General features: G+C 39.8%; 7 protein-coding genes across 10 annotated transcripts in view; 4 read left to right on the forward strand and 3 right to left on the reverse strand.

Moving 5' to 3' along the window:
• Positions 1 to 6822, forward strand: part of LOC115623637 (alpha-mannosidase 2) — a 31163-nt gene extending 24341 nt beyond the window's left edge. For all 3 annotated transcript variants that reach the window (XM_030518079.1, XM_030518081.1, XM_030518080.1), the window contains exons 2-5: positions 476 to 1045; positions 1165 to 3148; positions 3212 to 3749; positions 4002 to 6822. In XM_030518079.1, coding sequence (XP_030373939.1) covers positions 614 to 1045; positions 1165 to 3148; positions 3212 to 3749; positions 4002 to 4761 — 3714 coding nt within the window. In that variant the 5' untranslated portion in view covers positions 476 to 613 and the 3' untranslated portion in view covers positions 4762 to 6822. The remainder of the gene's footprint in view (positions 1 to 475; positions 1046 to 1164; positions 3149 to 3211; positions 3750 to 4001) is intronic.
• A 156-nt stretch (positions 6823 to 6978) lies between these two features.
• On the reverse strand, positions 6979 to 19552 carry LOC115623859 (DNA replication licensing factor REC). Its single transcript, XM_030518404.1, has 2 exons — positions 17298 to 19552; positions 6979 to 7478 (listed from the first exon to the last, which is right to left on the reverse strand). Exons 1-2 carry the CDS (start codon positions 19550 to 19552, stop codon positions 7088 to 7090), a joined length of 2646 nt encoding a protein of 881 aa, XP_030374264.1. The 3' UTR covers positions 6979 to 7087.
• LOC115623858 (nose resistant to fluoxetine protein 6) lies at positions 9576 to 16765 on the forward strand. The gene is made up of 8 exons (XM_030518403.1): positions 9576 to 9704; positions 12721 to 13016; positions 14536 to 14701; positions 15044 to 15738; positions 15805 to 15998; positions 16061 to 16401; positions 16455 to 16597; positions 16655 to 16765. The coding sequence occupies exons 1-8, from the start codon at positions 9623 to 9625 to the stop codon at positions 16757 to 16759; spliced, it is 2022 nt and encodes a 673-aa protein (XP_030374263.1). The 5' UTR covers positions 9576 to 9622; the 3' UTR covers positions 16760 to 16765.
• A 160-nt stretch (positions 19553 to 19712) lies between the features above and the next one.
• LOC115624260 lies at positions 19713 to 20354 on the reverse strand. Its single transcript, XM_030518884.1, has 2 exons — positions 20286 to 20354; positions 19713 to 20232 (listed from the first exon to the last, which is right to left on the reverse strand). Exons 1-2 carry the CDS (start codon positions 20328 to 20330, stop codon positions 19753 to 19755), a joined length of 525 nt encoding a protein of 174 aa, XP_030374744.1. The 5' UTR covers positions 20331 to 20354; the 3' UTR covers positions 19713 to 19752.
• Positions 20355 to 20505: 151 nt separating this feature from the next.
• On the forward strand, positions 20506 to 21550 carry LOC115623458 (actin-related protein 2/3 complex subunit 3). Its single transcript, XM_030517814.1, has 3 exons — positions 20506 to 20695; positions 20837 to 21010; positions 21074 to 21550. Exons 1-3 carry the CDS (start codon positions 20690 to 20692, stop codon positions 21425 to 21427), a joined length of 534 nt encoding a protein of 177 aa, XP_030373674.1. The 5' UTR covers positions 20506 to 20689; the 3' UTR covers positions 21428 to 21550.
• Positions 21543 to 22624, reverse strand: LOC115623457 (NADH-ubiquinone oxidoreductase subunit 8). Its single transcript, XM_030517813.1, has 3 exons — positions 22515 to 22624; positions 21867 to 22318; positions 21543 to 21809 (listed from the first exon to the last, which is right to left on the reverse strand). The coding sequence occupies exons 1-3, from the start codon at positions 22552 to 22554 to the stop codon at positions 21648 to 21650; spliced, it is 654 nt and encodes a 217-aa protein (XP_030373673.1). The 5' UTR covers positions 22555 to 22624; the 3' UTR covers positions 21543 to 21647.
• Positions 22625 to 22932: 308 nt separating this feature from the next.
• Positions 22933 to 24200, forward strand: LOC115624215 (LEM domain-containing protein Bocksbeutel-like). 2 transcript variants are annotated; one of them, XM_030518827.1, is made up of 3 exons: positions 22933 to 23112; positions 23177 to 23294; positions 23350 to 24200. In XM_030518827.1, the coding sequence occupies exon 3, from the start codon at positions 23369 to 23371 to the stop codon at positions 24173 to 24175; it is 807 nt and encodes a 268-aa protein (XP_030374687.1). In that variant the 5' UTR covers positions 22933 to 23112; positions 23177 to 23294; positions 23350 to 23368; the 3' UTR covers positions 24176 to 24200. The 2 variants fall into 2 exon arrangements, with proteins under 2 accessions (XP_030374687.1, XP_030374688.1); XM_030518828.1 differs by lacking the exon at positions 23177 to 23294.
• Positions 24201 to 24286: the final 86 nt, after the last annotated feature.

The raw sequence follows: 24286 nt of genomic DNA on the forward strand, positions 1-24286 counted from the left end.
TGTTTATATTCTTCAGAACATCTTTATTCAGCTTTAGAACATTTTTTGTGTTCTTCAGAACATTTTTATTTAGCTTTAGAACTTTACAGCTTGCTTCTCGTTATTTTTATTTGTAATCATTGGATATTTCTATTCGGGTTCTTTTAATTTGATTTAGGCTTTCGAAAGATGCCGATGTTTTGCCCATTCAATATTTGTACGTAGTTAAAAAAAATGTATCCCCCTCAAAGGCAATCCTGACTACGCCTATGCATATGCATGAAGCCAGCTTCTTCCCTGAATTGCTGTGCTTTTCAACTTGCTGCTGAAAGACATCGCTTGACTGACTCCATTCCTTCTCGAGGTTTAATTGTTGCCACATCCCTTGAGCACGCTCGTTCGTGGCAACAGCAACAACAACAATAAATAAAGGGCAAACAAGCCGCAAATGAACTTGCTAACTAAAATGCAATTCCAACTTATTCCTTCATTGCAGATGTGAAGCCCCCGGACCGCGACCCTCCCACACACTGAACCAGCAAAAGCGCCGCCAATCAACTAACCCAAGCCTTCGCTCCAACCCCCTAGGTCGGTCGTACTCGTCAAGGCCAGGGCCATAAGAAGCATCGACAGCATGACCTTTAAACTATTTCGACGCGGCTCGGCGCGCTGCATAGGATTGCTGTCCGCATTTGTGACCATACTGCTCTGTCTCTACTATATATCCATTGGTCAGCCAAATACGACGCCCATTACAGAGACGAATGCATCGGGACGCGTTGTGCCACCTGCTGGCTTCAGTGTGGGCGGTGGTGCAGCCTCCCATTTACAGCAGCAGCAACAACAACAACAGCTTCATGTCCAGAGCTATCATGCTGCACGGCAGAAGCGACCTGTACCGGAGCAACATTTGCACCAGCAGCAGGATATGGAGAATTCTATAGAGGACTTCGATAATGCAGCCCCCCAAAAGAATAATCCCAATTGGGGAGACAAATGCTATGTGCTGCTTCAGAGTGAGACGAATGTCACTGCAGCCGAGGAGTACAGCAAATTCGATTTTCAGGTAAGACTACTTGTTTTTCTTTATCTATGTACGTTTTCTTATTTACATAGCCAATATTTAACGTACTCTCTTCCCTACATTATTATTGGCATAATCATTGTCTTTTCTTTCTCTTTCAGCCCGAATGGATACGCTCAAAAGAGTACTGGGATCGTGGTTTCGAGGAGCGCTTCGAGGCGCAAAAAAAGGATAAGCATCGGCCCCCGCTCAAAGTCATTGTGGTGCCGCACTCTCACAACGATCCAGGCTGGCTGAAGACCTTTACCAACTACTTTCAATCGGACTCGCGTCAAATACTCAATTTACTGGTGACTAAAATGCAAGAGTATAAGGACATGACATTCATCTGGTCCGAGATCAGCTTTCTGCAACTGTGGTGGGATCAGGCTCATCCCACAAAGCAGCGGGCATTCAAACGCCTCATCAACTCGGGACGCATTGAGATAACTACTGGCGGCTGGGTGATGACGGACGAAGCTAATGTCCATATATATCCCATGCTCGATCAATTGATCGAGGGACATCAGTGGTTGCGCAATAATTTGAATGTAACACCCAAGGTAGGCTGGTCCATTGATCCCTTTGGTCATGGCAGCACAGTGCCATATTTGCTATCGGGCGCCAATTTTGAGGGCGCTATTATCCAACGCATTCATTATGCCTGGAAACAGTGGTTTGCGCGGCAACAAAGTGGAGATTTTATATGGACGCCCTACTGGCGGATGCCTTCGACCTCTCCAGGCACTCAACACGGTCGTTTGCTCACTCACAACATGCCGTTCGACATATACTCGATCAAGGGCTCATGTGGACCGCATCCGTTTATTTGTCTCAATTTTGACTTTCGCAAGATTCCCGGGGAGTATACCGAATATTCAGTGAAGGCGCAATTCATCACTAATGACAATGTTGAGGAGAAGGCCCAACTGCTTTTGGAACAATATTCACGCACTGCCTCGCTCTTTCCACACAATGTGGCGCTCATACCCGTTGGAGATGACTTCCGGTATAATAAGGAGCGTGAGGTGGATCAGCAGTACAGCAATTATAAGAAGCTTATCGATCATATCATGGCCAACAAGCGATTGTATAATGTGGACATTTCTTTTGGCACGCCCAGTGATTACTTTAAAGCCATACGGGAACGTACGGCGCAGTTTCCGAGCTTTAAGGGCGACTTTTTTGTCTACTCGGACATTTTCTCGGAGGGCCGGCCTGCGTATTGGTCTGGCTACTTCAGCACTCGCCCGTTCTACAAACTGATGAGTTCCGAACTAGAGCATCAATTGCGTGCGGCGGAGATTCTCTTCACCGTAGCCTACAATACAGCACGACAGTATCGACACGAGAATGCGATTAAGATTTACGAGAAAAACTATGAGAAGATGATACATGCGCGTCGCAATTTGGGACTCTTTCAGCATCACGATGCCATTACCGGCACCTCCAAGGCGAACGTGATGCGTGACTACGCAATGCGGCTGTTTGAGAGCACGCAGGATATGGTTAAAATGCAGGAGGCCTGCATGGAACTGTTGCTACAAAACGGCAGCTCCCATCACGACTTTCTGCTCAGTGAATTCGAGCGGGATAACTTTTCAAGACTACCTCGAAAGATGCCCATACAGCTGGGCGGCCTAAGCGGAGAGGCCAGCACCACTCAGTCGAAAAATGCCGATGCCAGCTTTGTCGTCTACAATGCACTCACGCATAAGCGTATCGAAATAGTCACGCTGCGTGTTCAACAACCAAACGTGAAAATATTCAATGAGCACGGTGAGGAGCTCAAACACATACAAATAAATCCCGTGTGGAATATCACAGATCCCAATGAGCTGGGCCTAAGTGGCGCCGGAACAGGCACGGGCAGTGTCGGACGCATTCGCATCTCAACACGTCAATATGAAGTTATGTTTGTGGCCGAACTGGAGCCGCTATCCCTCACCACCTATCGCGTACAGGTGGATGATTTTAACTACAAACGAAACATAGCCACAATCTACTGTGACGACTGCACGGATGGAGCCACATCCACATCGATGCCAGAAACCACAGCCAGCCAAGCTAATGCGCCCGATTTTGAAGTGCGCGCGAAGCCAGCAGGTAAGTCTTTAAGATTGCAAAGCTTACACATTTATTTATGTTCAAATGAATAATATTTTTCAGGCGACATACAATTGGAGAACCACAACATGCGTCTGTTGTTTGACGAGAAAAGCGGCTTCCTTAAAACCATTACTCGGAAGAACAAGCAGCAACAGCTCTTGCAACCGATGCAGAGCGCCATCAGATTTGCCGCCTATCGCAGTGCCCAGTTCCATTCGGGTGCCTACCTTTTCAAAACAGATCCGGAGCAAAGCGAGGCTGAGAAGGACGTGCTGGAACAGTATGTGGATGTACGCATTATCATCACTTCCGGGCCCATTGCCAGCGATGTGACCGTCATCTATGGCCCATTCCTGGCACACACTGTGCGCATTTTCAACACACACACGCATCTGGATGCTGCCATCTATATAGAGAATGATATTGACTTTGAGCCGCCGCCTAAAAATCGGGAAACGGAGCTTTTCATGCGTCTGGTGACCAACATTGATAACATTGCACCGGCGCCAATACAACGCGATGTGCTGAAGGAGCCGGAGGGCACCATACCGGAACTTCCAGTATTCTATAGCGATCAGAACGGCTTTCAGTATCATGAGTAAGTCCACCCACAAGGGCAGAACATGCTAAGCATAAACACTTGATAACGCTGTAGAATTAATATTCAACAAACCTTTTTGGAGTACAGCTTGATGCCATTTCATCATTATTCAAAGTCCTGAGCCGTCATTCGATCCGTACTTTCAAAATTGAAATTATGAGATATGATACTTGAACTGTTCTTTCATTCTGCCAGCCCGTTAGGTGCACTTCTTTATCAATTATTAACTATTTGCCTTCTTCCTTGCAGACGCATCAAAGTTCCAGCAATTGGCATTGAGGGCAACTACTTTCCCATCACATCAGGCGCCTTCATACAGGACTCTCACGTGCGTCTCTCGCTGCTCACCACACACGCGCAGGGCGCAGCCAGCTACGAGCCAGGTCAGCTGGAGGTGATGCTAGATCGGCGTACACTCTACGACGATTATCGCGGCATGGGTGAGGGCGTTGTGGACAGTCGAATGACACGTCACAAATTCTGGCTTCTCGTCGAGGATATGCCTGGTGGCCAGCACGTGACACAGCCGCCCAACTACAAGGTGCCCAGCCTGCATGCCCAACAGCTGGCGAATACCTTGCGCTACCCACCGAATCTCTACTTTGTGGAGAACTTTGATCTGCCACCGGCACAGCTGCAGTCACTGGTGCGTCTCTTGCCCCGTGGTGCGCTTCCCTGTGACGTCCATCTGACCACGTTGCGCACGCTTTCGGAGCCGCAGCTGCAACTCTTTCCGTCCGCCTCGGCGCTCCTTGTACTGCACCGCCAGGGCTACGACTGCAGTGTTCGTGCCCAGCAGGTGGACTTAACTGGCGTTTGCACGCTGGACGGTAGCGGCCTGGGCGCGGTCCAGCTTGGTGCACTACGTCTGCAGAGCATTGAGACCACCACATTGACGGGCGGCGCCTTGCAGGACAATGAACGTGAGCGTTTGCGCTCCTTTAGCGAAATCACGTTACAGCCCATGGAGCTACGCACCTTTAATTTAACTTTCCGGGGCGAGCTGTAAGGTGTCTGAGTTCGTCTGTGTTGTACTGAATTCGCTGTTGAGAGTCCAAGTGCATCATATTGCATCTCATTTCCGTTACGTTATGTTAAATATTTATAATTGTATGCATGTATTTATTTTTGCCCGTAGACTTAAGCGCAAAGTGCACGTCGTCTAGCTTTATATTTAACTTCCTCGCGCGTCTTCACAGCTATCTCACATTTAAAAGTACAAAACAGAAACACACAAACAAACAAACAAACAGATACACTCACATACACATAGAACTTAGTTGATAGAAGAAAAGTGTGCGGTCTTACGACCCAAGTGCGAAAAAATGTTCTTAAAAATATTTGCACAACTCCCATAATCATATTTCCTAAACATTATACCGGGACAAACAATTTAGACATTGGGAAATGAAATCAGCAACATGACTTTCGAATTTAAGTTTATTTTTCTTCCTTGTTTTTTTAAATGCTGATTCACAAAAAATAAAGTCTTCAGCAAATCAACTCGGAACAGAAACCGATCCAAGATTTTTGTATGTAAAAAGACAAATTTATGTTTTGTTTTGGATTTATGAAAACCTATACCAAATATGTTTAGTCTTGCATTTATACTTTCCGAGATCCTTGCGTTCATAGACACATACAAGGTCTATCCATCCTTGTAATTTTTCAAATCTAAGTAAAGAAAATTTAGTACTTTAAAGATCAACTTTGGCACCCTTGGATCTCCATCTATTAATCGAATTTGTTTCATACTCTCCTACTTTCACTTCATATTCCATAGTTGTGATTTCATTACTTAGAAAGTGGAATTGAAAAATTTCTATAGGCCAGTAAATATGATTATGGGCGTCAGTCTTCACGACTAACACACGAAATAGCATTACCGCCTTTTTCCGTTTCCGAATTCGATCAAATTATGTGACAGCGAAATTTGTAACAATTTTCTACTCTGACAAACGATATAGTTTTTCGGTTTTCAAAAAGGTGTTCCACTGACTTTTGAAACCGTTTAATTCACTAATTCCGCATATTTGAATTGAATTCGCAAGCGGAAACAGACCTGCATAGGTCACCATTCACAAACAACTGCCGAAGCTGGCACATCATTCCGCTGCGGTCCGTTTGAAAATCAGAGCTCTTAACTAAGAGACAAGACACATTATATAATGACGATGAAAATATAGTTTGTGAGCTCGAATTAAACGCATAATTACTTCAGCCTTGTGTTCTAGCCTAAGTTACAAAGTACGAGTAGTTTAGCTGCATTATTATATGTATGTGTATATCTATATATTTAGCATGAAATATGTATGTGAGTAGTTGCAAATATTTAGCAAAAATTTCTTCGTTACATATTAAGCAGCAACGGTATTTAACTTATAAGTTTATTTACATTTGCAAAATACAATGTATGCCTTTTCGTTTTATCTTTTTAGACTGATTAGCTTAAACCTAATGCAAAATTTATATGAAAACTACTTTTGATTTAGCAAATTTAAATGCATTTCATTATTAACACGAAAACAAAAATTAACAATAATTTCATTGATCTATAGAATAAGGTTTTTATTGAATAGCAAAAGTTAAGCCAAATATTGGGGTACATTTATAGTATGAACGATATTAGTGAGGCGCGATGGAGCGCATGTAAATAGATGCAACGATTTCAAGACATGGTAAAAAATAGCTCTAATTAAATGTAATACCCCCCTAGGCTAAGCCAACAAATATGGATAGTGCTGTACTCTAGAGTAAGTGCTATAACTAAATGAAGTAATGAATAAATAAACCCATTATATGCAGATAAATATAGAAATAAAACAATAGTTACTAACTTTAAAAGCCACACAAAAAACATTCAAGTCGCTGCAATATACGAAAACCATTCTTTTAAGCAACCGAAATGGGTATAACAAAGACATTTTATCAGTTTACTTAGTTCTTAAACTTATTTAAAGATTTATTGTGAAGGAATTAAATATTTATACGAAAACTAGTATATGTATATGTAAAGTATATGTATTTAAAACTATACAAAAGAAATAAAGTATTACATGAAACCATTGAATGGAATCGTTTTTATGAAAAACATAGTAGTGCCCTTTAATGAGGGGTCAGGATGATGAAAGCAATTGATTAACATTTGATAAATTACGTGAAATGAAGTTTGGAATTGTAATTAACGGCTCCCTCTATATAAATTATAAATGCTTCATAAATAAACTTAAAAATTGCGCGAAAAATTAAAATGGAAATTTAAAGAGAAACCTGCTAGGCCTAGAGATTGTGATTAGGTACTTCTTATATTTTCATTAGGTAATTACCTTTTAGCTTTATCTATCCGGCACCACTTCATACATGTTGATTCCTTTCTTCAACAAATGCCCTTGCAGATTAGCCTGATCCACCAGATCTGCAATTCCCGTCATAATGCCGGCGCGCGTGCCCATTTCCTTGAGCTCTTCATATTCGAAAATGCGTCGGCCAAGAGCAGCCGATCTTAATTGCATTATTCGCAAAAAGGCGCGTAATTGCGAAGACTTGCTGCCAGAAGCGGATGCGGCAACAGTATTCATTATCTGACCACACTCTCCACCCAGACTCGTCTGAGCCATACTCTCGGTCAGGACAGAGATAACTTCACGAACGTGGGCTGGCGTTACAATATGGGACAGATCCAGACGTGCACGTGCCTGCGAAAGATGTACCAAGCCGAGAAGTTGCCTTTAAGGAGAAAATATGCATCGTATGTTGTTAGAGAAACGGAGAGTTAATGATGGCTTAGGCCTCATTTCTGAAAAATAAATAATAAATTTGTGCAATTTCTACAAACTTTAATAGAAATATTGTGAACGCCCTCCTCTGCGATTTTCATAGCAACTACCTAAGCGTTGACAAATCGAGAATTAAATTGTGAAATTTCTAAAAAATTAAATAATAAATTTGTGAAATTTCTACAAAATTTAATAGAACTAGCAACTACCTAAGCGTTGGCAAATTGAGAATTAAATTGTGAAATGTTCTGATAAATTAAATCATAATATTGTAGGCGCCCTCCTCTGCGATTCTCATAGCAAGTACCTAAGCGTTGGCAAATCAAGAATTTAATTGTGAAATTTCTAAAAAATTAAATAATAAATTTGTGAATTTAAATTGTGAAATTTCTGATAAATTAAATAAAAATATTGTGGGCGCCCTCCTCTGCGATTCTCATACAAAGTACCTAAGCGCTGACAAATCCAGAATTAAATTTGTGAAATTTATAAAAATTGAATAATAATATTGTGAAATTAAATAGCGAAATTTCTGAAACGGAATATTCCGAAACATTCTTCTTTTAACTTATGATGGCTGGTATTAACAACTAAATTAACTAACTATTTTGTAAACTTATTACAAACTTGTATTTTAATTGATTTTGAAGAATCAAATCTTTGAAAGATAATTGGCATTTTAAAAGAACAGATTTGATAAAAACAAAAATGTTGCACATAATCTAAAATACCTGTACTTGTATATATTAAAGGAGTATATACTCACGTGCTACATTGTATTACATACTTATTTAAAAAATTAATTTAATGTAATGAACTTGGACCGTTTATACAAGGTCTGACCTCATGTAGCATATATTTTAATGAATCTAAATAGGTTATAAGGTTAGTTATACATTCATTAGCATGTAAAAACATTCTGCAAAATTAAAATTAGGCATCACTATTAGCAGAGTTTGTTGTCCAATACCTTTGCAAGGCATGCCATGAGTTCATTCTCATCTCTGCTTTTTTGGCCTATTTTAATTAGCAGATTTGTGTGTTTTTGGTATTGTGCGTCGCACATGCCAACAAACCCGAAAGTCAACAAGAAGCCAAACACAATAAAACACCAACAAATCAACTACAACAAAAATCAAAAACATTTCAATGATAGGCCTGGGGCCTTAAATTCACATCTGTTTTGCCATAATAAAGATTTATTCATTTTGCGTTTCGTCTTCTACTTCTTTTCTAACGTAAGATAACTCAAAACTCATTATAAATAAATTTTCTGTATAAAACCTAGAAACGTGCTAAATTGTTCGTTCACGTTCGAATGCGAAATGCGTTTGTTTATCCCCACTTCCACGAGAACTCTTTTGGTTTTTACCTAACCAAAAAGCCGTTTATGGATGTAGGCTTGTGACTTAATAGCATAAATGAGAATACCTTATCTAGATACAAAATGGTGACAATAACAAATCAGCTGAGTGTGGGCGCGGATCATCAAGCATCAAACATGTCCCACAACGAACATTTTTACAACATTTTCGTACACAATTTTGAAACATCAGCCACAGTCATCGCATCATCAAGAGTTCCATTACAGAGTTTAAGGGAACCAGTTGTTGTCGTTGCTGTAGCTGCTAATGATGATGTTGTTGTGGTTGATGATGGTGCTGTGGCTGTGTTTGATGATGTTGTTGCCTCTCCAGGGCTCGACGGCACGCACCATCATCATCTAGTAAGTCATTCGTGCTCTGCGAGTATTCATTCTCGTTTCGCACGTTGGCGCGCTCGGTTCGAAAGTGGCGGACCCTCTGAACCATTCGAAAGCGGCCGTGCCATCCATCGGTAGACAACGCAATCAATACACAGAGTGCATCTTGAATTTCCTAACATTGACATTGAAAGCGCATTTCGGCATTTCGGTATTTGCTTTTGTTTTACGCATTTTTCGTGTCTTCGGGTTCGTTGATGAAATTTTGTTGCATTTTCGAGTTGCATCGACCCACGGATATTTTTACGGGTGTTGAAAGTGAAGATAAACGAAAAACATATACACCCACTTATTAATTAGTTGACATTACAAAAGAGAGTGCAGTGCAAAACATGTGGACTTCGCGTCTTCTGCTACAATTCTTTTGGGCCTTGGGCACCATATTGACGTTGGCTCGAGGTTTTGAAATGAATAGTAAGTGCATTTCACATTTGCGTAATGGCAAATGTGTGGTTTAATCACAAATTTGATCGCGAAAAACCCACACCTCATTTTGAAATGTTACCCAAGATTCTTGCTAAAGTGCTATCATGAATCAGCAAATTACCCAAAGACACCAAAGTTTTCTAAACACAATCCAAAAAGCAATAACTATTAAATTGATTTAAATCGAAAAAGTGCGATGAGATCATTTAACTAATCACATAAAACATGTAAATGTCAGTTGATTTGCTATGCCTATTGAGGGCTTACTATTTCATATATTATGTGAAAACCTCATCGTACTTCAAGAGAATTTAACTCATCTACGAATATAGTGGGATTGGAAAACCCACATTAAATCCCCCAATTGACATGTTACTTATATTGTAAATGTCAGCTTTATTATTATTAAAATCTAAGACATGTCGGGGTTATACCTAAATTTTAAAATTGCAACGTTTAAAAAAACGTTTAATATTTAATGTGATGGAAATATCGGAAAAGTTCAAAAAAGTTGTATTTTCTAAATTGATATTTTGGATATTTTTTTACTTATGTTCATATTAATGCGATCAAATGTGTTCAAACTCAAAATGATCTAGAAATCATTTTGGTTGTAATAAAGTTCAAATGAATCGTTTAGAAATTGAGTTAGACAGGTAGTTTTGATATGTAGGAGCAGTTTAGATGAAGAAACGATTTGTTTAGAATCGAAGAAAACTATTTTTGTAGCTAATCTTTTTAGTTGTGGAGAACACCACCTGCCGTAAAGACAAGAGGACACCAGAACATTTTCTAGAACACTGTTCGACAATTATCAGGTTTAGATTAAGGAAGTCATATCCCTAAATAGAGATCGATAGAGAAAGATAAAGACATACATAGGCTCTAAAAAAGTAATTTTATTATAATGAAAGCGTTTCATATTTTGTAAACAATCTAAGTCAGCCTATTAAAAAACTATCCAAAAGTCCATTATGTAAATGTAAATCCCATTAAGTATAGCTTAAATTGAATGCATTATTTGTATTTCGTAAACACCTATTAGGAATCAATTGCAGTTACACCCAGATCGAGAACCATTATTAATTTTGTCACATGCATATCATGTTCCTAGTTTGTAAGTTCCACTTGTTCTGAAGTATAGTACATCTAAACAAGTGCTTCAACTATAATACAACGACAACCACAATCACAACAGTTTAAAACACCCAGCCCACAAATTGAGCAACCATTACATTTTTATTTGTATTTTCGTTTTGGCGTGTGTCGGTGTGTGTGTGTGTTTCTAAAGCACACAAAATTATCCCCTTAAATGAGAAGCAAAAACGGTCACCTGTCTCAAGTAATGCGATGATTTTGCACTATTTGCATACCAATTTAGACGATGCAAACAAATTTCAAATATGAACATGCATACCACAATTGTTAAGATATTTCACATTTTTGCAAATTTATTTATCAGTTTATTCAAATACAATTATGCAGTTCATGTAGGTTCAAGAAGTGCACAAATTTTGCAGATTTTGCACTCCAAATTAAATTAAATGATTCAGTAGAAAGATCGTTTTCGAAATCAATCCAATTCTGAAAACTCATGTACTTATATATATATTATTTTAAAGAGTCTTCTTCAAAGTAAAAACAAATTCATTCCACAAGTGTACTATATAATCCCTCAGAAATCAGACAGTGAGTGATAATATGTTGGTAATTTAAGTGACCCAGACAATGGAAAAATTAATATAGAAATAATTAATATTAATTAAGATTCGCACATGTTACAATTTTAAGCACAGCACATACATTCTTAAAGCGTTCTTTTATATCTATATATATCATCTATATTTAATTTGGAAAACAAAATACAAATTTCTTACAAATCAACGGCGATAGAGCATGGAAAATGATTTTTTTACACATGATTCTTATCTCATCTTCAATTTTCGGTATGTTTTTTAATACTTATACTTGCTAATTGCTTTTTAGTCAGCTTTTTTTTGTTTAGTCATAACACAAATTTGCGTTGTGCTAAATGCTGTTCTGGTTTTCAATTTTCGGGGCTACAAGGCTATCAGACCGACTTGCTTGAAGAGCTCAATCAGGACATAGCATGCCCAATTAGCCGAGAGATATTTAAATTTAAAATAGAACCTTTTGCTGACGGGGTCAGCGTCCTCAGAACAACGTTTAGGCGTATTTGAATGCACTGAGTCAATCGGAAATTATTTGCACAAGTACTTAAAACATACGTGTATATGTATATTTGCAAAAATTTGTTTGCATAAAATATAAGAATATTAGTACGCTAATTAAATTTGGCAGCAAACGTTCCATCGAGTCACTGTGATTACCCATATCGAGGAAATGGTACATATAGAAACGAAACCAACCACAACTGGTATTGCGAATTTATGTTCAGAACGACAAGTATCATATAATGCGGTTTCCTTTCCAAATCGGAAAAGTAAGGATGCTCCACTATTTAAATACAACTTTTTCCACACATTTATAGAATACAAATAATTTAATGCAGAAAAATCTGATTAGTTTTTTGAAAAGATTAATTATATTATATTATATTATTATATATAAATTTAGATTTAAGTAAAAATATATTTGTATCCCTTTCGTGCTGTGCGAATACATACGACGGATGGTATGGAATTAATCCGACTGTGTAAATGCAAAAACGATTCTTGTCAAGTTCGAGCAAGTTCGTTGCCTAAGTCTTTCGTAAAAAATTTCCATGGCAATTAGACGAGCGATGGATAAAGCGCCCACAGGAAACTAGTTTCCTTTCACTTTGTTGCACTTGCCAGAACGGGCATCGAAAAGGATTCTGACTGCCAGCCAGTTGCAGAAAAAACTAGTTTTGATTGTCTCTGCATATCTTCGTATACATAAATACCTATATATGTATCTACGATTGCTGCTGAATCATCTTATTAACTCGTAATAACACTTCCTCGATGCGTACCTAATTGACGCATCTTCGTTCAAACAGTGACGCAGTATTATGAGATGCCGGACCTCTACGATCTGGACGACTACGATCGCTGCCTTCAGGAGTTTAGCCACAGCCAGCCAACCTATTGCTTCGTGCGCGCCGAGGTGCAACCAAATGAGAAGGCACCGGCTTGGCGGGCTATAGTCGACATATCCAAATACAATCGACACCACTTCGACCATCGCCACCTGTACTTTGGTATCTGTGTGCATGCCTGTGAGACGGCGCTCGATGATTTGAACGCCAATGAGACGCAGACCCTCTACGAAGGCACACTGAGTGACAACGAGAAGGTGAGTAAAAAAAAAGGCGAGTCGTTGCATTGTCTTCTTGTCTTCTTGATTTCTTATTTTTTAACTTCATCATCAAATGTTCACACATTCGTTTAATTCAATTTGTACGGTTTACCCAATCAACAAGCCAACAAATTGCACTCCAAACTGCATTAAAAACACCGCTGGCCGCTGCCCATTCAACGATTGCAAAACGATTTGGCTTCACAGACAACAAAAATGACGATTTTACATACAAAATTGAGCGCCGTTTCAAACGTCACGATGAATGACCAGACAAAAACGAAAAACGAATAAAAAAAAATACATCAAAACCCACTACGAAAGCAATGGCTAATACAAAACGACACCAACACGAGACAACGAGACAGACGTTTCAGAGGCTCAAACTTTGATAACAGCACAAAGTTTATTCAACTCGAATTAATATGCAGAGTTGGCGCAAAAGGGGGTCAGTCTGTATGACTGTTTCAGGGGAAATTAGCACACAACAAAATTGCCAACATAAGAAAGTGATGACGATAATGACACCTACAGGAGTTTTGTTGTTGTTTTTATATCTCAAAAATTGTTGTCCGAGTTGGGAGTATAATATGATAATACAGCTGCCAAATGAAATTCCTTATAAATTGAAGAGACCCCTAAAATAAGTAGATATAAAGTTTATTCTTTAATAATTATATGGATCTGTACATTACTTAAATAATTTTTGGATTTAAATGCAATTTGGAATTTTACGAAATCATTCAAATCCACTTATTTATAACTAAGCACTAAGCCATTAAAAGTTTTTACAATGAATACAAATAGAAATAGAACCACATTAGAAGTTTTTAACAACTGAAATTGTTAAGTGCTGCATTTAATTATTAAAAAGCAAGAATACCTTTCAATAAACCTAAACTGTTCCGAAAAATTTTAAATCTAAGCATAGATGAATTGCAATTTCCTTTTAAAAAATATTCAATTTAAAAAAAAAGTGTTTTTGGTCCAAAAACGAAAAATTGTACACAATTGAAATAGGTCTGATAGATGTAATTTTTATTTGCAAACTGGAGCTCAGTTAAGATTGAATTAATAGCCTCAAGTGGTATTTTATTTCTATGAATATTTCATCTAGATTGCATCAATCTATTTATGGTGTCTACGTAGTTATTTTTATGATATCCCCTAGCTATTTATAGGCCGCTCACATATTCCATGCATTTTTTCCATAAATTATGTCAACGTCAAGGAAAATTGAATCTTAAAAGATTTTCTGTAACTGCGATTTTTATGTCTCTACCTTCGCATAAAATGCATTTTATAAATGCCGCTGAAACCATGAACATCGTGGTCTTAGGTCCCATTAAGAGCTCACATACTCGTGTGTGCATGTTTTCGTTTGCTTTGAAGAGCTAACACAATATTGTAATTTCATCTCACGCATTTCTTTCAAGGTTAAGGCCTTGATACGGGCATCATATATCGATATATATTGAATATCATTTTGGTTTGTTTATTTCTGTTTGATTCATAGGTGAACGTGTATTTGGAATTATTCTCAGCCGAGGCGAGCAACCGGGCTCGTTACCAACGCCTGACCAATATCTGCATTAACTGGCGACTAAAGCAACGGGGATTTGGAGTACGAGCCAAGAGCGTGGTGGAATATTGCGACCAGGCTGAGAAAGTTGTCGAGGACGGTGGGTGATATTATAAAACATATATTTTTCTTCTTGTTATAGCGTTTTGAGCAACCCTATTAAACTGCAATCGAAACGCGAAGAAATCCGTATTTGAACCAAGATTAGTAAATACTGTTCTTTGTATTTCTCATAATATCAGACACATTTCAAAAATTATTTGAAAAAGTTGCTCTCTGCGTAAATGAAGAATACACGTAGGATCGTTTGTCCGTCTGTCCGTCAGTATGAACATCTATAACTTTTGAACCCTAACAGTTAGAGTAGTTCCAGTCATTGGCAGAGCAGGTTTATTAAAATTCAAGCAATTAATAATGACAAATATTGTGGCAACTCTTTCAGATGCCTGGAACCTGACATTCTTTGCGGTACTTGGTGGACTCGTGCTCCTAACGATTATGAGCAGCTTAGTCGATTTGCATTTGAAGCGTCAGCGTCATGACAAAATGTTAAAGGAACGCGATCATTATAAGACACCGCCCAAGAGTCGCGTACAGCAGGTGTTCCTCATCTTTTCGCTGGCACGCAATTGGTATCGTTTGAATCAGGAGCCCAATGGCAAGATTGGACGTGAGCTGCGTTTTCTCGACTGCTTCAAGTTCTTCGCCATGTTCTTGGTAATCTTTGCGCACACCAATTGGGTGATCTATGAGAGTGCGATCAGTAATCCGCAGGATCCAGAGCGAATGCTGCACACGGTTGCTGGTACGCTTCTTATTTCGGGTTCCCTCATCACCGTCACCTTCTTTGTCATCAGTGGATTGCTTCTGACCATCAATTGGTTGGCTGTGGCCAGACTGCAGAAGAAAACCTTGAGCTTGCTGCAATATTGCGTGCTATTTGTCAAGTTCAACGTATTCCGATATATCAGACTGACGCTGCCATATGGGTTCGTGTTACTTCTAAGCGGTGTCTATTTTGAAAATGCCGGTGGGCCATTGTGGCGACACATTTACGAACGAGAGCAGTTGGCCTGTCGCAAGAATTGGTGGATTAATTTGCTATACTTTAACAACTTTATACGCACCAATGAACGGGTAAGTATCCCTTCATTCTACTTTATGATCTCACTACATAATTATTTGTCCTATTTTTAATTTCAGTGTATGTTGCAAGGCTGGTATTTGGCCTCCGACACACACTCCTTCGTGCTGAGTTTGGTGCTGCTAATGTTGGGTCACCGGTTTCCAAAGTGGCGTAAACAGCTTTATGGCAGCGTTTTGGCCATTTTTGTAGCCCTGCCTGCTATACTGACCTACGCCTTGGACTACTATCCCATCTTTCTGCCCACGCCACAGTAAGATTTTATATGGTTTTTTTTTATTGAGGTCTAATATTTATTCATTCTATTCCCCAAAGAACCCAAAAGGACTCGTTCATCGGCGACCGCCAGTTCAACGAATTCTACACATCATTTCAAATGAATTTCGGTGCCTATTTCTTTGGCGTTTTAGCCGCTCTGGTTTACGATCAGCTGGCGCTTAAGCAGTACAAATTAAGGGAGCTATTGAGCTTCCAGGTGACGTGGTTCGCCCTCATACCCGTTGGCATTTTATGGCTTTTCTCAGCACATCCCATCTATCAGCATTACTACTCAGATTTGCCACTTCTTTGGGCCAGCATCTATGCGGCTCTGCAGCGAAATCTCTGGGCCTTTGGTCTGGGCATATTTATTGTGGGCATGGCTGCAAAAGTGGGCTGTAAGTGTTCATAATTAAGTGATTGTATCCCCATCCTAATGGTCTTCTTCTAGGGATTCTGCGCAAATTTGCCTGTCTACCAATATTTCGTATATTGGGTCGTCTGACATATGGCGCCTTTATAGTGCATCTGTTGGTTGCGCGTTTGGTTCTCAGCACCGTTCGGGAGCCCATCTACTTTGGAACAGGCATGATGGTGAGTATATGACATATTATGTCCAAAGAAGGGTCTTTAGATATATATTTTTTTCAGTTCTCCTACATTTTCTTCACGGCGACCGTCTCGTATCTTTGCTCGTTGGTACTGGCCCTATTTTTGGAGCTACCGGTTTCATCGTTTTTAAAATTGCTGCGTTAAATGGTAGCTGGGTAGTGCCTTATTATTTATGCTAAAAGACTTACTATATTATAGACTTAAGTAAATTAAAGAAACAAATTATAAGAATTTAAAAATGACAAATTCAGAAAAAAAACACGTTATTAATTTGATCTGCTTTGGTCAATAGGATATTTCTAATAGATTTACATTATATTTTACGTTCAAGTGATCAAAACTAATATTTTGAAAAGTTAATTCAATTTAAGGCCTTTTTTAAATGATAACTGTAGTCGTATCTTGGACATTATAAACAAATCAATCAAGTGATGAGAAATAAGAAAAGTATTTGTTTAGATTTATTTCATGGCAAGGGAATAACTTGTTTAACTAATATTCGTATCTGAAACATAACAGCATCTACTATATAACTTATCATTCAATAAAATTGAATACCATGGCAGAACGCTTTCCATTCCCCACTCGTATACTACCCTATAAGGATAGTGTACGTAACTATTTATATAAATCTCGATGAAGGTTTATTTTGAGAGTTAATTGATGACTTCTTTCCACTTACCCAGCTCCTATTTGGCTGTGCTCGTGCTCCGCTTCGCTGTGTTGACGCAGATTCAAGAAATACTTTTTGATGGCCTCGGCAGCTTGCTTATTAAGCAGCGGTTTAACATTTTGACGCGCAAATGCAATGAATTTCTTCATTAAAACGGGCGGTAACAAATCCAACTCAGCATCCTCAATAGCATTTAGTGCCAAACGCTTGTCGAGATCGAAGTCTTCCTGCATTATGCTATCCTCACCCTCCTCCAGAACGCCAAAAGTGCTTTCGCATATGGAGTCACAGCTTTTTGGTTTCAGCGAATAGCGAGCCGCAATGTGGGCCCGTTTTTTTGCACCAGCATGGAGGGCACGTACATGCTCAGTGAGCGAGACATCTCGTGCCATGTTAGTGGGCTTGTCTAGCAAAACATAAACCAAGTGAAATTCTTTGAGGAGAGCTGGCATAATGCGTATGTTCTGAAGCAGATAACGCTCCTGATGGTATTGACCACGTTGCGGATTGGCACTGGCAATGATCGAAGCATGTGCCTGGAAAGTGCCGAAACTGCCGGCAAGAGGAATTCCCACCACGCCCGACTGCATTGATTGCAAAAGCAGCGCTTGTTTGGATGCCAACTTGTCCACATCATCGATGGTGCAATGTCCTGTACTACTGGCCGATAGCAGAGCTCCCGCTTGCAGTAATCGTTTGCTTCGATTGACCAAAGTATGACCCAATTTCTGTGCAGATTGTGCACCACGCTTGCCACTGACGTGTGCCCCTCGCTCGGTGATTTGAGCACAAGATTGGAGCAGCTTGGATTTTCCTATGCCCGGATCTCCAACCAATAGAACATTGATGGGGCCATCCTCGTTCAATTGGGAGCCACCACTGCCGAAAAGCGAGAGAAGACAAGCCGCTTTAGGTATTTCATAACCATGCACCTCAGGCACTAGCGATTGCACTAGCAATTTGAAGCTATTTGGTTCGCTGTTAATCATGCTTATGGCATCCAAGTCGCGTTGACTGAATTCCCGCTTGACATGACAAGCTTTCTGCACAGACAATGCCCTTAAATAAGGCTGCATCTCGCCGCTGCTATTCCAGTCGCTCTCATCGCCCAAATTACGCAACTTGAGCACGCCAGTGATCACAACTTCTTGGCCCAGATGCACTGCATCCACCAGATCGTGGCGCAGTTCTATCTCCAAAGTAACCGGTAGTGTTGATTCGTAGTCTGGTAGGAGTGATAAGTTGGATTCCTCGATCCGAATAATTTGACGGGGAGCGAGGCGTGTGTAGGGCGAACTGCGCAGCTCAACAAAGTTATCCCTAGCCGTACACTTGGTCTGCTTGCAATTGTAAGGCTTCGGGAAATATTGACCTCGTCCGCGCAGTGCTTGTACCGCTCGGCAGCGTGTACACTGATAGGCACGCCAAGCGAATTCGTATGTGGGCTCCTCAATGCTGCTCACAATACCGCGTACAGCCATCATGGTGTCTACCCGAGCATGGGAGATGCTCGTCATACGTTCCACAGGCGCAAACTCCTCCGGACGCACATATATCTTCCGAGTGTGCATAGTACGCGGCACATACAGCATAGTGCTCGGTTCTTGTGGAGTTTGAGAATTAATCTGCTCTACGTGGACCTTCACAACGGTGTGAATGGCTGCGCCTAATGCGGCAAGGGTGCGCAATGGACGCTGGCGCATGTCTTCGGCCAGTGTGGGCCAAACTTCTTTCAATTGCTCATCATGTATTATACTACGGGACGGCAAGCAAAACCAACAAGATTCGTGTGTACCAGCCAGATCGTAGTTTGCCGGATTGCGTTGATAGTGTTCCCCTACAGCTTTTACACGCTTCGCCAACTCACTGTCGGCATCATAGACATCGCGCAGAAAGTACAAACGCCACCCTGGACATTCTAACGGATTTTCAACAAGTATACTCTGCAACTGCACGGCATCTTCTGGTGCCACATAATTCTCGGGTCGAAGATACGTACAATCAAGAGCAGCTGCTCGTTTTCGGGAATTATTACCACCGCCCCGAAATCGATTCCAGCCCCTTGCGCGAGTTGAAGGTCCAGGTTGACCTAATGGTTCTGCTCCCTCTGCTGCATCCAGAACTTGCGGCTGTCCGTGTGGATTTCCACCAGCCGGTATGACACGCCCTTTACGTCGAAAATAAAAGTACGGACGGTAGCCGCCACCGCCGCGAGCACGTCCACGCACAAAGCGCGATGGTGGCCTACCGGAAGGTGCATCCATTTCCTATCGCAAGCAAATTAGGTTTTAAAAAGAATCTCTTTAAATTGCACTCCCAATTAGCGCGCAGCTTTTTTCGATCGCACTTCGACTGCATGCAATCGATCCTCACGCTTTCCAGCACTGGCATACTTTTTCCGTTATAATGATACACATAAATGAAGTCGTTTAAAAACGATTTAATTTAACTACATAAGAGCATTCTAGTTCGAATTATTTTTCAGACTCAAGGACTTGATATTCTTTTCAAGTTCTTCAATTTGGCTGGGCAAAAAGTGCTTAAAAACGGCCTGAATTTTTTCCTTAACTTCTTTGAATGTTTCCAAAACCAGAGTCGACTCATCGCAATTTTCCGGCTTAACTAAGTAGAGCTCTTGCAAAAAGTCGACACAACCATCGAGAAGATGCATTTCTTCCAACTGCAGCTTAGACAATTTCATTCGCAGGTCAACAATTGCTGTAATATGGTCGTCAACGCGTTTCGTCATTGTCGCAATGGAAGCCATTTTCTCCTTATGTCTAGACTCCTCGTTGATTGGTTCGTGATCGCTTAGATCCTTAACATCAATGCCGGTGTCGTCATGAGTGGTACTTTCATTATCTGGAACCTTCGGCGAATTTGCAATGTCTCCAGCTAAAATCACTTTAGGATCTTGGGTCTCATCGTTGGTTTGAGATTCAACCTGTAGCGCATTTGGTTAAAAATATGTATTTTTGCTAATGCTAAAAGGCTTACCTTGACGTTCAGTTTTCCGGTTTTATATTTATTTTTCTTCGGCATTTCTTACTCCTTATCGTAGCACAACGAAAGCACTACTGACCGCTCAAAATAATTATCAGCAATACTTGCAGCGCCTACTTTCCTGAATAAAAATCTTTGTCATAGCTTACTTTGATTCTTAAAATAATATTATTTTTTTTTAAAAGCCCGCATTAGAAGTATTTCAACAATTCTTGACTAGTTGTTATCTTCACACCAGCGATGCCGAAATAAAACTTATTCGATGTATTATGATTAGATTATCGAAATAGTCGATATTACTTATCACTCTAGGGGGCTGGGTCGAAAACAAAAAGAAATTCCTATTTTAATCACACAAAAAAATATATTTTAATTAGCTTTTCATATTATTAATTATTATGCCGGTAAGTTCATGATAACCTATTATCCCTTATTAAATAATCATTCGTCGTTCAATCACTTGTGCAAGTTACAGTTGTATGCGGCAACAACAAAAGTAACACCATAACACAGCATTAAAAACGTTTCATTTTATTTTCCCACAGGCGTACCATTCACAAATTAAAGAGTTCCGCCAGCAGGTCGGCAACATGGCCATCTTACCTCTTCGCACACAGGTGCGGGGACCAGCGCCCAGTGCCAACATTGATAACGACATTATTGATGAGTCACTTTACTTCTTTAAGGCGAACGTTTTCTTTCGAACATATGAAATAAAGGTGAGCTGAACTAAATGGAAACTGGCCGCAGATATGTATATTAATTCAATTCTTGTGATGCAGTCGGAGGTGGACCGTGTGCTAATTTACATCACGTTGTACATAACCGAATGCTTGAAGCGGCTAACACGCTGTACCAGCAAGGCACAGGGCCAACAAGATATGTACAGCTTGGCCATTTCCAAATTCGATATACCCGGCGAGGCAGGGTTTCCATTGAACGCCGTTTATGCGAAGCCACAATCGGCACAAGATTCCGATCTGATGCGCCAATATTTGCTCCAACTGCGTCACGAAACTGGCAATCGGGTTTTGGAGAAGGTTTTTAATACAGACGATGGCAAGCCAAACAAGTGGTGGACTTGCTTTGCCAAAAAGAAGTTCATGGAAAAGAGCTTGGCTGGTCCAGGCCAATAATGAGGCATTTAATAAGAACTTGTATTATGTATTTATGTGGCATTTTTGCCGCATTCCATGTTTTAAGTCATTTGATTTGCGATGTTTTAACTTCAAATATATATCAACTACATAATTTACATATTCATACGTGTATTATTATCACGTTATTTTTATGCAGCCAATGGAACATATTTTAATTGATTATTCATTCTAAACAAGTATTCTATTTTAACAAAATTTAACGGTACAAATGGTCAGCCTGCAGATTGGATGCAATCTCCGACTCCCACTTATCGCCATTGCATAGCAATTTCTCCTTATTGTAGAGCAACTCCTCGTGCGTCTCTGTGGAGAATTCAAAGTTGGGACCCTCCACAATAGCATCGACAGGGCACGCTTCCTGCAAGTCAGTTGTTAAAGTCTATGTATTTAATTATTAGTCGTTACACGCACTAACCTGGCAAAAACCGCAATATATGCACTTGGTCATGTCAATATCGTAGCGAGTGGTGCGTCTGCTTCCATCAGCGCGCTCCTCAGCCTCAATGGTAATAGCCTGGGCGGGACAAATGGCTTCGCACAGCTTGCAGGCGATGCAACGCTCCTCACCACTTGGATAACGACGCAAGGCGTGCTCTCCACGGAAACGGGGACTTAAGGGTCCCTTCTCAAAGGGATAATTTATGGTAGCCGGCTCCTTAAAGATGTGTGCCAGTGTGACACCAAAGCCGCGGAACAGCTCACCGAAAAACATGGTGGTTGCTGCACGATCTGTGATTGCATCCAGCTCCATGCTGATCTCTTTGTTGTTTACGTACACATATCCCTTTGGCACCTCGACAATGTCTTTGGCTTCAGGCTTTTTGGCGGCCAACATGCGAGCACCAGTCGTACTGAACATGCGCTTACCTAAAATGAGCAATTACATTTGTATTGATTATAGAATTCAATAAGGTAAGTTGTAAAATAGCGAAATTGCGAATTCGAATTGTTTTGCTATGACATAAGGTTACATAACCTCACAAGTGCTTTTAATTGACCCGAATTTAACTTTGTTTCTATTGTTGACAGTCTAAAAATACCATAATAACTGCTGTGAACTAACCATTGCGCGATGCAGTAAAAATTCGCATTGTAACCGACATGTCAGCGGCACAATTCTCTGGTTTTCTGAAACAAATTTATTGTTTAGTCCCAGAGAGAGATGGGACTGAGGTATTATAGTTTCGATATTACGTACAATTTTCTGGGCTATCGACTTTCACTGCTACTATCGAAATTTTTAAAGTTACCCACCATTAGAATGTACAAAATATTTTCTACCAGGCACATTTAATATCGCAGGCGGCCTTTTTTTGCAATATAAGGATCATTATTTTATTTTCTTGTACATATTTTGCTTAAGTAAATATAAGATTAATAAACACAATCTAATTTGAAAAATAAAATGAACCCCTTGATATGAAAGTCATTTTGACAATATAAATGACAATACTAATCATTCTTATTTTAGAGAAAAATATTTTTTAAAAAAATAAAGAAAATAGTTTACAAATTTGTTTTTTTAAAGAGATAAACTAACGCAGCAGTAGGATCCATGCCATATACATATGTATGTATCCATGTACATACATACATATCTAGCCTTTTCCCTGAAGGCAAAATACAATGCTCAGAAAAAATTACATTTTTCACTGAATAAGGTAAGACATATTCGTATTTTAAAGTGTTATTCACATTCACAACACAACTGTATTTATTTTCAAGATTTTTTAAGTGATATAGGAATTCCATTCCGGATTACTGTATAATTAATTAACTTTTATTTGACGGAAAAGTGTTCAAAATAAGTACATACACTTGGAATATTCAGAAGGAAATCAATGTGAGATCCAATTTTCCGTTAGCAAAAATAACAATCATTTTTTATTAAATTACAGTGCTGGACAAGCTTCTTTAATGATGGCAGACCTTACATATCTGGACAGTCTTTCCAATAAGGAATTGCACGAACAATGCCTGATAAATGGGATGCCCAATATTCCAGTCACAGACACTACCCGTCAAGTTATGATGGCAAGACTAAATGCTAAAATTAAATCTCATGTTTGCAAAACCATAAATTTCAATGAACTGAAGTCTACTCAAGCAGAGGAGGTTCCCTCGACCAGTGACGTCAATCAGATGACAAGCCGCAAGAATGAAACATGTTTATATGGCGCTATGGCCGCTGGTCCCTCTTTTAATGTAGCCGAGATATCTTCAGTTCGCACAACAAGGTCTCAGAAGGTTCAAAGCGAACTAGCTACACAAACAACCCCGCCCACACTTGCCAAGACGGCCATCTTAACCACTTCGCTTACATATCAGGAAGTTCCATCTCATCCCCTTATTGCCGACAATACTAATGTAGGACATTATATTTATAAACGTAGAGGTGCTATTCTATACCCTCAACTTACAGAATTTCTTGGAAATGAGCCAATTGAAATGGATTCGAATAATACCGAGGCACACCGGCCAGTAATAGATTCACCATATATGAAGAAAATTAGAGATAAGCTTTCGGCTGCCGGACGCCCAATTTTGTCTCGACCTCAATTGCGACGCAGACTAATATCTGAGCTGGACAACGAAGAATATGCAGACCAGCAAGTGTCTACACCTGCTGTTTCGTCAAAACATCAACTAAACGTGCAACAATACTTAATTATAGTTATATTAGTCATATTGATTGCATCTATGTATGCCATGTGCTGCTATTAGAATAAATTACTGTGATTTTCGAGAATGTTCATTCATTCCCTATAGACTCCGAAACCGCACAACCAATTTTGAACAAATTTTGCGGCAATATTCAAAATAGTCTCGTGGGTA

The sequence above is a fragment of the Scaptodrosophila lebanonensis genome, unplaced genomic scaffold (assembly GCF_003285725.1).
Source record: "Scaptodrosophila lebanonensis strain 11010-0011.00,11010-0021.00 unplaced genomic scaffold, SlebRS2 tig00000053-arrow-pilon, whole genome shotgun sequence".
NCBI lineage: Eukaryota > Metazoa > Arthropoda > Insecta > Diptera > Drosophilidae > Scaptodrosophila > Scaptodrosophila lebanonensis.

Excerpts from the sequence above, each read along its gene's own strand:
- LOC115623858 (XM_030518403.1), top strand. The coding sequence starts at position 9,623 with ATGTGGACTTCGCGTCTTCTGCTACAATTCTTTTGGGCCTTGGGCACC. Across the intron at positions 9,705-12,720 it reads TCGAGGTTTTGAAATGAATA|TGACGCAGTATTATGAGATG; the intron begins GTAAGTGCATTT and ends TCGTTCAAACAG. Across the intron at positions 14,702-15,043 it reads TGAGAAAGTTGTCGAGGACG|ATGCCTGGAACCTGACATTC; the intron begins GTGGGTGATATT and ends CAACTCTTTCAG.
- LOC115623859 (XM_030518404.1), bottom strand. The coding sequence starts at position 19,552 with ATGGATGCACCTTCCGGTAGGCCACCATCGCGCTTTGTGCGTGGACGT. Across the intron at positions 7,479-17,297 it reads CACAGCCAAATAGGAGCTGG|GCAACTTCTCGGCTTGGTAC; the intron begins GTAAGTGGAAAG and ends TTCTCCTTAAAG.
- LOC115624260 (XM_030518884.1), bottom strand. The coding sequence starts at position 20,330 with ATGCCGAAGAAAAATAAATATAAAACCGGAAAACTGAACGTCAAG. Across the intron at positions 20,233-20,285 it reads CCGGAAAACTGAACGTCAAG|GTTGAATCTCAAACCAACGA; the intron begins GTAAGCCTTTTA and ends AATGCGCTACAG.
- LOC115623458 (XM_030517814.1), top strand. Across the intron at positions 21,011-21,073 it reads TTCGAACATATGAAATAAAG|TCGGAGGTGGACCGTGTGCT; the intron begins GTGAGCTGAACT and ends CTTGTGATGCAG.
- LOC115623457 (XM_030517813.1), bottom strand. The coding sequence starts at position 22,554 with ATGTCGGTTACAATGCGAATTTTTACTGCATCGCGCAATG. Across the intron at positions 22,319-22,514 it reads TTTTACTGCATCGCGCAATG|GTAAGCGCATGTTCAGTACG; the intron begins GTTAGTTCACAG and ends TGCTCATTTTAG. Across the intron at positions 21,810-21,866 it reads TATATTGCGGTTTTTGCCAG|GAAGCGTGCCCTGTCGATGC; the intron begins GTTAGTGCGTGT and ends ACTGACTTGCAG.
- LOC115624215 (XM_030518827.1), top strand. The coding sequence starts at position 23,369 with ATGATGGCAGACCTTACATATCTGGACAGTCTTTCCAATAAGGAATTG.